Source organism: Ursus maritimus, unplaced genomic scaffold (genome assembly GCF_017311325.1).
Source record: "Ursus maritimus isolate PB19 unplaced genomic scaffold, ASM1731132v1 scaffold_25, whole genome shotgun sequence".
Classification (NCBI taxonomy): domain Eukaryota; kingdom Metazoa; phylum Chordata; class Mammalia; order Carnivora; family Ursidae; genus Ursus; species Ursus maritimus.
In genome coordinates, this window is record NW_024425008.1 from 30,905,241 (window position 1) to 30,920,462 (window position 15,222).

The following is a 15,222-nucleotide window of genomic DNA, read 5'->3' on the forward strand; positions in this document are numbered from 1 at the left end:
TCATTTCATCCTTTATTAAATACTGCATGAATCTCACTCTTTGTTCTGCAGGGCTATACACAATATCCTGTGAAACGTGAATTTACACCACAATAGTCGTGCCACTAATGACCTTCCAAATGCCACTAATGACATGCATGTTCCGCTTCTCAGCTGGATCCGAACCTGTCAGCGAATTCTGAGCCCATCGACCTCCCTCTGACACAAGAGCAGACCCCCACACCCATGCCCGCCCCCAGCCTCCCCATCCTTCCATGATTTAATTTCTAAATCAGTTACTCTTTGGAGACCCCAATTCCTTTACACCCACTCTTTTTATATGGTGGACAATACTTTATTCGGAAATGTTCCCTCCTGTAATTACAAATCCTGTTAGTCATCCTCCTCCTCTCCCCAGGGGGATTGTGGGCTTTAATTAATTAACGTGGCTAACCCGCTTTGAGGTGCCTGGTTGAAAGGTGCTATATAAGTGCAAATTATTATTATTATGGCTGTTGACATCCCATGGCGGGAAAGCCTTCAGCCCCACGCATCTACAGACCTGAACAAAGGCTTCTTCATCCTCACCTTCCCTGCTAGGTCTGAGATGGCTGGCTCAATGGTATGGGGGCAAATCTGTTACCATCTCAACATCAATCAACTAATTAATCCCCATTATGTTGGCTTCCGTTTCCTTCTTCCAAGCAGCACCACCCTGTTTCATTTCACAAATCGTGCCCTTAGCAGCTCTAGACAACAGTCATAGTGTCCCTATGGCCTTTGCTGGCCTAAATGAGGGGGAAAAAAAAAAGAGGGAGAGAAAAATAAGTTTGAAAAAAAAAAGTGTCATCACGAAATGCACTAACTTCTCACTAATAGTCTAAATAAAACTTTCCTTCCAGCTGTAGTCCCCTTACACACATACATACCTTTCTATTACCTAGGGAGCCAGCAGCCTCACAAACCAGAGACACCCAGAAACACAGCCTAGGTGTGGGGTAAGGTCCCACAGCCCTGGCTTGACTGCTGATAACTATGGACAAAAGCCCTTTCTGGGCTGGGTGGGAAGAGGTCATCCAGAGAAGTGGGAGCCCCTCTTCGGCTTCTTCCACTAGCTCCAGGTTTCCCCTGAGAAAGCCAGCTGCCATCTGTAGCAGGAAGCCCTCACAAAGACAGGGGACCATGATTAGACGTTTTGTGCTGCACCTAGCAAACCTCAGCCCTTAACAAATGCCCAGTACTTCCACTGTGATGGTAGCCATTGAAAGCAGCCCTGTGGGGAGACGTGGCCTCTCGAAGGGACGCTGCTGACCAAAATGCTCCTTACAAGGTTGTGCCTCAGACCCTTTGTTAGCGTGGACGTGGGTGAGCCTCAGGGGGTCATGTCTTCATCTGCCTCCATTTATTCTCCCTATTGAAGGGCTCCTTCAGGACATCGGTCAGTCTCTGTGGGAAGTGATTTGGAGGGCAACAAAAGAACTTGGGCCCTTTGGGGGGCCTTCAGAATTCAGTAAACATCTGGACACGGAAGGCCAGGTTCTCAAGCAGTCTAGCTGGGGAGATGTCAAAAGAAAGAAAAAGCCATGTGCGCAATGCAAGCTCTTAGTTCTGCGGTGACATTTGTTGAAGAAAAACCCAGCCGCCCCAGTAGGTGGATAGGAAGATTTTTCAAAAGCTCCTCTATTTGTCCGTGTTTGTGAGGGCAGAGTACTGTCTGTCAGTTCTTGCGGCATGTGTGAGGAAGTAGAAGTTTCGCATGGCTGGGGAGCAGCATGTGATGGACGTGCCGACTCTCTATGGACGATGAATAACCCACGGTTGCACAAGCCTGTCCTGGGAGTTGTTGTTAAACATTTCTGTTATCCCTGAGGTTTGGAAAACACTTTCTAGTCAAGGTGACTTGTTAGATTCTCATCATGAGCACATTTTAATTGACAAAAAAATGAAGTACTCAGGCTAAGGGATTTACATTTCATCACACGGTGAAATTCAGGATCTGAACTCTTGCCTCTTAATATTCCCTTTACTATTGAATCAATCCATTAGAACACATTAGTCAGCATGATTCAACATGAGTCACATGGCACTAATCAGCATTCCCCAGGGTTCCCAAATCTATCCTCAAACAGGGAAAGAAACTGGCCTCTATCAAGAGACAATGGAATGCCATTTTCATCAGGATTCAGGGGCTGACGTCCAGTTCAAACTACCCCCCCACACACACACACTCTCAGGAACCTTCCTCAGTCATCCTAGTTGAAATGATTCTATTTCCTTTATCCATATCACATGGTTTGAGCCTCAGTAATAGGTGTCACAGTTTGCCTTTGATTAAACTTATTTTGTTTTTGAGCTAACTAGATTTTGAGCTACTACTAAAAGAGAGGGACCATTGTTCCACCCCCTCCTCCAGGCTTATATTCCCTGAGCACCTGCTGAACTAAACTCACTGAAATGGAGCTTAAATCATATTCCAGAAAGAATACCAAGTCCTTTTGGAAGAAGTTTTCAAAGAAAATCAACAACCTGAATTGATTTAACATCTTTTAGTATTATTACCTGGGCATTTTCACAAATGCAAATTGTTAGCTCTGCAAAGATAGCCAAATGGCTTCCAGGTTCTAAGAGTGTGGATCCAGTCTAAGTATAGTCCAGACCTTGGAATAAAGTTTTTTTCTATAACCTTATTCCAACTGACATTTTGTTCCATGTTTAAAAAAATGTGGAGACAGGAAAAAACATTTTGGGGGAAAAATGTGTTTAGTCTATGACTTTGGACCCAAATTCATACCCTGCTTTGTGCTATAAGCACAAGCAGCTCTTGTTCAAGTATATTTCTTATGTAGTGTATAATAGCAAAACACATACTAAAGTTTCTGTTTGAAAGAGATCCTGTTATTGGGTGGGGGACCAAGATTTTTGGTGCTGATCCTTGGTGGCATTACTGATTGTGATACCCTCCTTCTCTGCTCTAGACTCTACCAAAGAGGGTCCTGATAGCATTTTTAACATACAATATTTACAATACAATATTTATGTTGCATTTCAACATTAGGCTATGAGCCCAACCCTAGGGTCTGTACTACTGCACCCTGGGGTCTAATCTCTGCAACTGGGCTCCTCTGAAAGGGCTGTGTCACTGAATATTCATCTCCCCTTCTCTCTCATGGTAAAAGAACTCCCAAAACTTAGCTGGGCACATGGACACCCAGATAAAAAAAATTGCATTTTCCAGTCTTCTTCCCATACATCTACAGTCTGGCCAACATGATATAAGCAGAGAAAATGTGTGTAATTTCTGGTTAATATCCTTAAAAGAAGGAGGATGCCCTTTCCTCCCACCATCATTCTCTACCCAATACAAATTCTGCTACCTGGATGGAGGTCATGATGCTGAGCCACTGTGGACCATGACAATAAAGGCAACATCCTAGGCGTGATGGGGCAACAAGCTAAGAGTCTGGGTCCTCTGACAAACACGTGGGATGAGCTGCTATACTAGCTCTGGACTGTATTCCTCTGCAATGCTATGTGAAAAAGCAGTAAACCTCTACTTTATATGCTACTGTTAATTTAGATTGTGATTCCATCCAGCCAAAATTAAAACCCAGCTCAAGAACTTTCTTGAGGGATTGCTGACATTAGTGTGACTGATCCAGCTTAGTTTGGGATTTCAAGATTCAAGATTCAGGACAGGACTGGAATATCCCAACAGAGGCTCAGAGAGATAAGTTACCAGAGGGGCTGCCGTGATGGAAGATGAGAGGATCCAAACCCATTTCTAATTTAATAAAATCTTAGGAGCTCTGCAGCCCTGAAACGGGCTGCAAACATAATTTTGAGGCAGTGAACACCACTTTGCCTTTCTGGAACTCAGTCTACTGACCTGAAAATAAGGGTGACGGACAAAACTAAAATCTCATTGGAAGTGTATATAGCTAACTTTGGGAGGAATTAAAGTTATTTTTGTCAACTAATCATGAAAGTATATGCATAAAGCACATGTGTTGTGCAGAAGATCCCTCTAGAGACTATGGAAAGATTATACCCCAATGGCAGAGATAAAAGAGGCATCCATAAAGAATACAAAGAAGGCTGCCCATGGAAACATGACAACAAACTTATAATTACACACAGCTGCGTAGAAATTGGTCCACTACCTCCAGAGGAAGTTTAAATTGGTAAAAATCCTTGGAAAGCAACTTGGGAATATACAGTAAAGATTAAAATGTGCATACCCTCTGACCAGTCATTCCACTTTTTCTATATACCTACAGAAACCCTCACACCAGCATACCAAGCAGCACATGCAACAGAATTCACTAAGTTAACAAATGATTGAAATTTCCATCAACAGGGAAATGGATAATGTGGTACATTCATACAATGAATATGGATACCTCATTAAAGTGAAAGAACATAGTCTATGTGTATCAATGCGGATACATTATAAAAACACAACATGAAGTGACAAAAACAAGTTGTGGAATAGATGTGTACAATAAACCATTTATGCAAACTTGGAATGTACTCAAAACAAATCATTATATTATGTGTGGGTTCCCACACATGTAGAAAAGTTCTTCAGCACGAGGATAAGGATGTATATCAAACCCTGGAGAATTTTTACTTCTGTGGAAGAGTGTGAGGTAGGGAAGGGATGGACTGGGATAGGTACAAAGGAGTTTTTTATTTTGTCAAGTTTTATTCCTTTAATAAAAAATGATCTGAAGCAAATGTGACAAAATTTTAACATTTACTAATTCTGGGTGTTCAAGTCATAGGCTTTATTATATTCTGTCCTGTTCTGTATGTTAAAGAAAAAAAAAATATATATATATATATAATTTTTTTCCCCCCCACACACACTGAAAACAAAATCTCTCTTTGAAGCTAATAGCCAGTGTAAAAGAAGTAAACAAAGCAGAGGGTTGTTGTGAGGAGATGTCACGGAGGCACGGATGTGAAGTAAATGTCAAAGAAGAGGAGAACTGGCAGAAGGGCATCCTTCCTCATTTTCCCTGGGGAAGCTCCTCCCTGACAGGCAGGCAGGAGCCACAGAGGACAACGCTTTGGCTTTCCCCAGCTTTCTGAGGCTGCAGGGGTACCTGGCAGCCAAGGGACAACGTGACAGACCTGCTCTGACCTCTTCTCTGTGACCTCTGGGAGAGGAGTTCACTCTCTCTGCTCCATTGAATCCCAGGGCTCTCTGCCCAGGCTCCCACAAGAATGCCAGGCTATGCCAGGTGTGGGGGCTGTATTTACCAAGCAGACCTCCATACCTGGATGGAAATGGATTGAGAATCTTCTGGGTCACTTTGAGTCCACCAGGCAGAAAACATTTAGATGGGTTACTAATTCCAACTGAAATCTGATGAACTTAGATGGTGGTATTTGGGGGAAAAGAATTTTTCAATAAATCATCCAGTTGGCTCAGTGACTAAGAAAATGGGTGGAAGAATCTAACCTGACTTCGTGACAAGGGAACAAATAGAGGAGATTAATGCCTCTCCCAATAAGCTTCAAAAGGCGATCAAACAACCATTCTTGATTTTACAAGAAAGATGAGGTACATAGCTTTCCAGCTCTTAAGAAAAATCATTGTTTCCTTGTTTTCTGGTTTCTCCTGAGTCCCTGTATTAGGTGGTTGGAAAAACAGGAAACTAGCTTCATTTGCAGAGTCTTCTCTGGACCCACCTCAGGGTGCCCTGGGCTCCCCTGAGTTTCCCCAGCTCCATCCCAAGACTTATGCTGCTCATTCAGACTTAAACTAGCAGAGGACAGCACCAGAATCCAAATTCAACCTGTCATACCTAATTTTAATTTTTTAAAAAACAACATAAAAACCACAATTTGGTCCTACCAAGAAACTAAGCCATTATCTTCTGTCCTTAACAACCTGGCTCTTGTTTTTCAAATGCTCCCTAGATTCTTGAGGAAATGGAGAGTAAGGAGGAGCCCCTGCTGACCTGGCCTCTTCACTCTCTCTGGCCAGTCCCCTTCCTTACCAAGTTGACAGGCCTCCTCTGCCATGAGGCCAGGACGTAGGCCAGGCTCTCTCTCTCTCCCAGAGAGAGCCTGGCCTTGGGGTTTCCCAAGGCCTCCTGCAGCATCAGCAACACAGCCTGTCTGTTTTCAATTACAGAATCTTCATCTTTATTTCTGGCCTGACACAGAGGTCCAGAGGTCCCAGCTGCGTTCTAAGGGGCACAACGTTTGGGGCTTGTTGGGGAAACAAAGAACACAACCAGAGCAGAATACGGGTCAAGTTGGAGTTCACTATAAATGCTCCCTTCCCTTCTGCGGCCATGCGGTTTTGTGGGCCTGCTCCATTAAGCTGATTCCCAAAGCCAGCTCCTGCTTTTCCCTCTCCCTACATTCCCGCACTCCTTAGCGTCACTCTGAGCCAGCCAAAACTCTTAAGGTTTTCTACCCAGTGGGCGCTGGGGCTTTCGTGGTGAACTCTGGGGACAAAAGGAGAAAAGGATTCATGGAGCTACCCCCACACCCTCCACCTTTCCCACCTCGGTTGCACAAAAGGGCTGTCTCTCCCTCTGCCAGGACCTGGCCCCTCTCAGAGTCTGAACCATCAGCAAGCTGGTGGCTGTGAGCTTCTAGTCCTTTGGGGCCAAGTATTTCCAGGGTGTTGAGCCCAACCACGAGGGCAGGATCTGGACAAGCGCAGGACACACAAAGAAGATGCAAGCAGCACAGCATTACCATGGTAATGGCCTGAGCCAGGCAGCTTCCTGAAAATACCAGGAGGGTGGATTTTCTTTTACTTTTTCTTTTCTTTCTTTCTTTCTTTCTTTCTTTCTTTCTTTCTTTCTTTCTTTCTAAGCGCAGGACACACAAAGAAGATGCAAGCAGCACAGCATTACCATGGTAATGGCCTGAGCCAGGCAGCTTCCTGAAAATACCAGGAGTTCTTCTTCTTCTTCTTCTTCTTCTTTTCTTTCTTTCTTTCTTTCTTTCTTTCTTTCTTTCTTTCTTTCTTTCTTTCTTTCTTTCTTTCTTTCTTTCTTTCTTCTTTCCTTCTTTCTCCCCCCCTCCCCTTTTTGCAAAAGGAGAATAGTTCCGCTTTCTATTTTACGACAACAATAGCACGGACCGGCTCCCTCAAGTATTTCAAAAAGCAGCCTGAGAAATCTCTAACCAGGCCCCTCAGTCTCTCTGGCCTGCCGCTGCATTGTTCCTCCCGTCCCAGGGAACAAAGGGGCAGGAAGGGTATAAGGCCCCCAATAGCCGGCTCTTCTTAGCATCCTAATCCTTGAGAACTGGTGAGGGGCATGGCCTGCGGAGCTGGGAAATCGAATTTTGGCCTCACCTTTTATTCCTAGCCTCTGCTTCTGCACACAGGAGCACTTCAGGTATTATAAAACCTCCTGGTTAGCAGGCCGGTAGGAACCTTGGACTTGCTAAGGGGATACAAGGCACTGAGGGATCATTCCCACATTCACTAACCCCCGGGAAAAAGGGTAGCCTGTATGAATTGTTTCTTCGCACCACTCCAGACTGGCTCCATTACAGATACTGAACATCCAGCCCCAAGGGGTTGGGCTGGCAATTTCTTTTTTAGTCAGTACTGGGGGAGCTGCCTCACTCTTCCAGCCCTTCCCCTCTCTGTCTCTCTGCCCCTCAGACATGGATTGCATTGCCCCCCCTCCCCCCGCCAATTGCCCAGCACTAGGTACCAACCAACCTCCATGCCAACTTGGGCTATCATGCCAGAGCCACCCCTCACACAAGGAAAGCTTGGTTTGGCTGCTGGTATCTTTCCAGGGTTACCATCCAAGAATCAAAGGTTTCTTCGCCTTAAACCTGGGGGAATTGTGCAGGTGGTGTTTTTTTTTTGTTTTTGATGTTTTCTGTTTGTTTTTGTTTTGTTTTTAGCTCAGTCATCTGGTAAGAGTTGGGGGGGGATAAACTTTTATGTTCTGGTGCGTGGAGATATCAAGATACAACTGTACTGAGCTAAATGATAAGAAGTACGCCACCTCCTAGGAGAATCAGATAAGCCAAAGGGTTAAGGCCGTTAGAGGTCCCCCAGGCCATTAGAGGTCACCCAGGCCAATGACGACAGTCCGAGTAAGAAAAACATTTTGCACTGCATATACACAAATTCATAATACACACACAGTCACACAAGAAATATTTCATGAAACAGTGCAATACGTGTGATGTAATCTGATATTTTCTATTCTCCTCTACTTCATTTTTTAAAATTCTGGTTGTGACTCATCAATTTCACTTCGTGACCCACCAGTGGGTTGCAACACAGTTTGCAAAGTGCTGAATCAAGGTCAACATTGTCGTTTTCAAGCTGATAAAACTAGGGTGACAGATATTTTTCTCAAGATCACACCTGAGCTGGAACAGAAATCCACGGGGTCTCTCCACTAAAGGAGGGATCTCCATTTTTCTCAGGTTTGGAGCTTTTTGTTTTCCCGGAGTCTTGGGAGCACACAGCTATTGGGGAGGGGGTGCCCAGAGGTTTGTATTCAGTGGCGTTCCTGCCAGGGGCAGAAGGATTCTGCTGCCTCAGAAAACCTTACAGAGGGAGGTGTAGCTGGGACAGTAGGGTGAAGAAAAAGCCTCAAAAGCAACCAGGTGAGGCACTGTGGTCTCCCAGACATTTCTATTTACTGCCTGGGGCTCCTGCATCATTGGACACCTCCCTGAATTTTTCTCTTTCCTGGACACACAGCTATAGGTCAGCCTCCTTTAGTAATCCACCTTCTCCTTGGTTTTCTGGCTTTTTCTAATAGTTTCTGCAGATACTTAATCTCTACCAATTCATTTTATTTCTAGCCTCTAATTTTTCTCCACAACTTCCTATATCCTGTCAAAATCATGTTCTTAGCAATGAGTGTCAGAGAGGCAACTCTGTGAATCTTGTTCTCACAAATATTATTCCTAAAAGTTATCCAGATTAGGTTAGGCTTAGAAATGCTATTTACCAAAAGGCCCAGTGATCAAGATCAAGGCTCTCGATACAAGCCATCTGGGCAGAACTGCCTCTTTGCCTCCTGAAATTCCCTCGTAATCTTCCATAGAATTTCTTAAAATCTTCATCTAAATTTGCTACTTAGTCCATTTCTAATCTTTTAAGAAAGCCTCTAAAAATGAAGAGCCAAAAGCCACACCGTGTCCTGGGTAAATAAAAGTTCAGCTTTCTGATTGCTTATTAGTTATACACCCTTAGAGAGTATGTAACAAAGGGGCCTGCTGTTTGCTTTGCTTAATCTGGTCTTAAAATCTCTGCTTCTTTGTCAGAAAACAACATTTGCAATTGTAAAAAAAATATTTACCAAGGAACTTGGATAGCATAAGTCAAAGGCTAAGAGCCAAAGGTCAGTGGTTCTTACCCCAAATTTCCCTGGACCTGAGTCCCTGCTGTGGGGCTCGGCTGCACCCAACAAACAAGCTGCTTTCCGGGTCCATGAAGCAGCGGACTTCTTAGAAGGGGAAGGAAAGGGAAGGCTGCAGCCTGTTCCTCAGTCCAAAGCACGAACACTCCGGCCTGCCCCGCAAAACTCCTGCTAGATCTTTTCAATGAAATGTGTCTCCATGGGAATATAGTAAGGACTCGCCGTTTCATAAACCTGGGAAAAGTACTCAATTTACAAAAATCCTGAAGGGCAGATATTCCTCCCATCAACAGCAATGCCAATAAGCTCCCCTGGTGTTCAGGCCAGATGTTCACCTGTGCATTCTGTGGGGAGGGCCTCCTGCCTGACAGTGGGGGACAGATGTGGATCCGAGCACTTCGGTGGGGACCATTCTCAACCTACAAAGCAGCTTTGGACATCTGGCTCTGTGGAGTAAGTTCAATGGTGTCTGAATTTCCCTCTCATGTCATTATTTTCTGCAGTCACCAGAAGATCCAGCATCTGGGAACCACCGCTCTAAATCAGGGAGTTCTAGGCTGTAGCCTGGGGGCACTCTACCATGAGTCAGAACTCCATCCCTCCTGAGTCCCAGGCCCATTTCACCAGAGCAGGTCAGCAAGGCCTGGTCCCAGTCAGGACTTGGGTAAAGGGACCAGAAAGAGGCCGAGGATGTAGTGCTCATGGAGCCCTGACCAAGTGCCCCACTGGCAGCCAGACCAGATGGTTTTGCAGGCCTTCCACACTGGTGTCAGAGGCTTACGTCCCGCTTCCTCACTCCATAGGGTCTGTGAAGAGACCTGGGGGGTGGCAGTTCCTAGACTGGAGCCTTAACCCTCATTCTTTGTCGTACTCTGTTAGGAAATTCTACAGTTCTCCCTCAGCCCCACCTCTACCTTCTGTGAAGTTCTTGCCACCATTGCCAATCTCTTCCATCTCATCAGGATAAATATCATAGGCAAACTCATCTTGGCCTTTGATTCTGTCCTGAAGTAGTTTCTATCAGGAGCATAGCAGTAATTATCACCAGCCATAGGCAGCACTGAGCGCAATCAGCTTAAAGAAATGGCTTAATCCAAGGATCTTACCTTTGAAGAACCAGGCCTTCCTTCTTGATGGTGTAGGCAAATGAAGTGAAGGGAGCCAGAGGGGACTTGGCGATGAGAATCTGCACATAAAACATATTTTCCCAGGGTTGGTCAAAGGGGAGATCAGAGATAAACCTCTATTGACTCCCCTTCCCACTTCGAGACAAAGTGGGAACATGTGACTATAAGCCATAAAGTTTATTTAAAAAAATTATTTTAGAACCAAATGAGTATTATTCCTTCCATCAGCTGGTCACTTAGGAAAGCTATACATTTATCACAACTATTCTGCCACTGAATACCATACTCTTTAGCCGGTTCTTCTAGAAATGTTTCATTATTTTATTTCACATGCTCAAATACCTACCTTTCTGGCCAAAGACAAACCTAAACTGATTCTCTAATCGTATTCATAAATTTAGATATTTTGCTAAAAAGAAATTCAAAACTACCCTCAAAAGATAAAGATTTACCTTTATTATAAATATTCAAAATAACTCAGTAAAAGCAAAGCTATGATTAATTTGCTTTCTTGGCCCCAACTTTCACCAAGTCTGTATTCACACCATTTGCCATGTGACCACATTTCCTCTTACTTAGGGTGTGGGTGTTTCCCATGGTCCTGGACCATGGTTTTGGCCATGTAACTTGCTTTCCTAATAGGTTCTTTGCCTAGGCTTCGAGAAGCCTCCCATATCTTCACTTGCTCTCTTATGTTTCTGCTAACTGCCAGGGAAAAACACATCCACACTAACCTGCTCTCTTAGAAGGAGACTGAGAGACATCTGGAGCAGTGCTGGCCAGCCAGCCCCAGTCTAAAGAGCTGACCCCCAGGAGACCCACATACCCATTAGTTAAATGCTTATTATTGCATGCCTCTGAGATTTTGGTGTGGTTGTCATGAAGCATCATTGCAGCAAGAGCTGACTGATATACCAGGCAATACAAAATATCAAAAATATTTTGAGCAGTGGCATTCTTTTAACAAAATCCCTACTTTAAAAGGGATAGCCATTTGGTCATTAAAAAAATGATTACCATTAACAACTATTACCATACTTCATATGGTTCCACAGAAGCTCTAAGGACCGGTGGATTATTTGTTATAACAATTCTCTTGAAGGAAGATGAAAATCAGTTTCCTGCTTTACAAAGTAACATAGTCAAAGATAGTGACAGTTTAGTACAGAGCCACTTAGGTAATCAGGGAGGCAAGAGAGAAGGAAGAAGTACTTTCAAATAACCAAAAGGCTTACATGTAATATCTCAGTTTATCTCGGTTCAACAAACATTTACTGACTGTCAACTATGAGAAACAGTGGTATAATGTGGTGGAAAGATCACAGGCTGTAGTCACAGAATTTGAATCTTGGTTCTTCCACTAATCAGCTTGGTGCCTATGGCAAGGCCTGAAATTTTCCCCTCATAGCCACTCTCCCTTCTTCTTTGTAGTTAATAACTCCCCAGGTTTCAACATTTCTTTGCCTCTTTTGCAACTGGGTGTGGCCATGTGACCAAGCTTTGACTAAGAGACGGTGAGTGCAAGTGACAAGCAGCACTTCCAGTATTTTGAAAACTTATGTTTTCACTAAATAATGATGTGCTCTCCATTTTCCCTTTCCCTCTTCCCAAGGGCAGGGAGGAACCAGCTTCAACCCCATGGAGGTGGACATCCTGGGAGATAATGAAGCAACACAGGAGAAGGGAGTAGGGTGACCTCATAAAGCATCCATGCTTCTTACGTGGGGTCACCTGCCCATCTCAAGATAGAGCCACCTGTCTGAACCACTGAATTCCCAATAGTTTTGTTACTATGGTGTATATAGCCTGAATTCTAACAAATACTGCAGCTCTGCACAACCTAAACTTTTGGATTCTCAATTTCCTCACATGTAAAATGGGGATAACAACACACACCTAAATGGGATTACTGTGAGGATTAAATTAAATATATAAAATTTCTGTCATTGGGTCAAACTATCAAAAACATTTCCAAACAACTCATCACATATGCTTCCCAAGTGCTTCCCTTGATTTTCACTCATCAAAAACAAAAATACTTTACTTTTAAAGGATTCAACTCAAATTAAATCTCAATTTTTACTACGGCTCCAAAGTTATCTAGATAAACTTGCTCATCATCCTTAGAACCAATGAGTAGATGGTACAGGCAGACATTTGCATCTTCATGTCCAAAACATGTCACCTGGAAATTAGACAGAACCTTTCTGGCAAAGATAGTTTAGGGATGGTTCCTTGTGAAGTTTACAGATGGCCCTTGGTAGAAGAACAGTGCAGCAGAAGAGAGGATGGTGCTTCTTGAACTTTAATGTGAGTGTGAATCATCTACAGGTCCTGCTGACATGCAGTTTCTCATTCAGTATGGTTTTAGTGGGGCCTGAGAATCTGCATTTCTAGCAAGCTCCTAGGAGATGCTGATGCTGTGCTCCATAGTCCACATTTTGAGCAGCTGGGTTCCAGGAAATTAGCCTGACTGAAGAATGTAAGACAAAGAAGCAAGAGGCAGGAGACCTGGAGCCAATTAGAAAGCTACTGTGATAACTCAGGGATGAGATGACAAGGGCCTCAACCACAGCTGTGTCAGAAAGAATGGGAAAAAAGGAAATGGAGAAAAGAAATAGAAATCCTTTAGATCAAAGAGCAACAGAAATAAACTAAACATATCCAAAACCTCAGATCTTTATTGTCTGCATGAAGCAATTGGACATGAAACCAAAAGGATATAAATAAATAAAGTATCATACTATATTTTTGAAAATTGTATTACCCTTTTTATTTGATAGATTGCAAAACTGAGACTCAGGGGGAGAAAAGGAGGTGATATTCCAATGCAACACAACAAATGGGATCTAAGCCTCAGCCTCCAGCTCAGTGGTGCTGCCTCCATCATTTGAATGCTTCCACTCCCAGCAAGCACAATGCTCACTGTGAGTAAGCCAGGAGGGCCTCACCTGGAGAGACCTCACACCTGGAAGGACCTCCCTTCCAGGGATTCACAGGGTTCGGACAGGTCATTGATTAATGTCCTGTTCTTCCTGAGCAGGGTTTAAAATGGGTTATCAAAAGATGATTTGTATGCAGTTAGAAAGAGGAAGTGCTCAGTTATGTCAGATGAATCCCACTTCCTTTTTTTGGGAAGAACTTCCAGATTAATAGATGAGAGAGCTACCACCAACATGAAATATCTGATTTTCAGCAAAAAATGCAACAAATTCTCAATGTCCTTCTGCATCAAGTGAAGACAAGTTGGGCTGGATGCTAATATCATTAAGTGGATTTGTAAGTGAGAAGATGATCAGTTGCAACCTCTAGTAGAAGGTACCTGATTCTAGCCTTGGTCCTGTCAATGTTCCACATTCTTACTGACCTGGATAAGGACACTGATGTATTCAACCACATCCATACAACAGATATGGGATCCACCAGGAAACAAAACTTACAAAAACTGCCACCCTAATGGAGCTTACATTCCAAAGGAAGAAAAAGATAATAAACAAAATGAGTAGGCAGAATATATGGTATATTAGATGATTATGCATGCTGTGGAGGGAAAAAAAGCAGAGAAAGAATATAAGAAGTATATTAGATCACAGAAAAGGGTCAATTTTAAATAGAGTACTAGGAGAAGACCTTACTAAAAAAGGTGACATTTGGATTTGTGGATCACATAATTAAATCCACTGATGGGATGCTGAATATGGTAAGAGAAGACAAAAAACTTAGGGGTGCCCGAGTGGCCCAGTCCTTTAAGCATCTGCCTTTGGCTCAGGTCCTGATCCCAGGGTCCAGAATAGAGCCCTGTGTCAGGCTCTCTGCTCAGCAGGGAGTCTGCTTCTCCCTGTCCCTCTCCTCTCCCCAGCCCCCTGCTTGTGCTTGCAAGCGTGCGCTCTCTCTCAAATAAATAAATTAAACCTAAAAAAAAAAAAAGAAGTTGTTATACTGGATTAGATAATCATAATATCAAAACAAATCTCAGTTTGGTTAGAAGGTTTGTTCTATTTTAGAATGAAATTTTATTGAAACATGTGTAAGGCCTTGCCCTTGAGGACAGAGGACCAACTACTGGTTACAGAATGGAGGACATGAGATTTAGCATTCAGAAGATGGATTAGGAGGGCTAGTTAACTACAGTTCAGTGTGAGTTGGTTGCGGGATGTGGTTCACAAAAATCTAGTGTGGTCTCAGGTTGTATCAGTGGAGACGCAGTATCTGGAACAAGAGAAGTGATGGTCCTTTTCTTCTCATTCAGCAAACCATACTGGGTGCAATGTGTTTGGATCAGAGCCTAAATTCCAAAGGGAAACTGACAAAAAAGAGAATAACTGGAGGAGAACCATCAAGTGGTTAAACACGCAAAGCAACCCGTGACCACAAACACTTCAATGCAAACATGATGTTAAGAGGTCTGGGGTGAAGGTACATATTGCTCTTAATATGGGCTTTCTTTCTTTCTTTTTTTTTAATACGAGTTTTCTAATCTGAAGATTCTGTAGTATTATATAGTAGAGAGGGGGAGTGTAAATTTGTTTTCTAGCCCAACAGAGTTCAGAGAAAAAGTGATGCTTGCCATGTATCTTTGTGAATGCATATAGTCTTCCCTTTTGAAGACTTGAATGAATATCCCATGCCCTTGTGCCTTTCTGCCTTTCAAACTACAAATTATCCTTTTCTAAAGCAAACAACCCTCCCTAGCAGATAATTTGGACTGTTCTGTTTCAGATGTTCAGTCATCCCATAAATTCGGG

General features: G+C 43.4%; 1 protein-coding gene across 11 annotated transcripts in view; it reads right to left on the reverse strand.

Moving 5' to 3' along the window:
• The window catches only part of RAD51B (RAD51 paralog B), a 677,123-nt gene that overhangs the window by 117,252 nt on the left and 544,649 nt on the right, over positions 1–15,222 (reverse strand). For 9 of the 11 annotated variants that reach the window (XM_008700443.2, XM_008700473.2, XM_008700456.2 and 6 more), the window contains one exon: positions 10,457–10,536. The exons of 1 other annotated variant lie outside the window; for it this stretch is intronic. In XM_008700443.2, coding sequence (XP_008698665.1) covers positions 10,457–10,536 — 80 coding nt within the window. Of the gene's footprint in view, positions 1–9,347; positions 9,585–10,456; positions 10,537–15,222 lie in introns of all 11 variants that reach the window. One more of the 11 variants, XM_008700451.2, reaches the window with a different exon arrangement.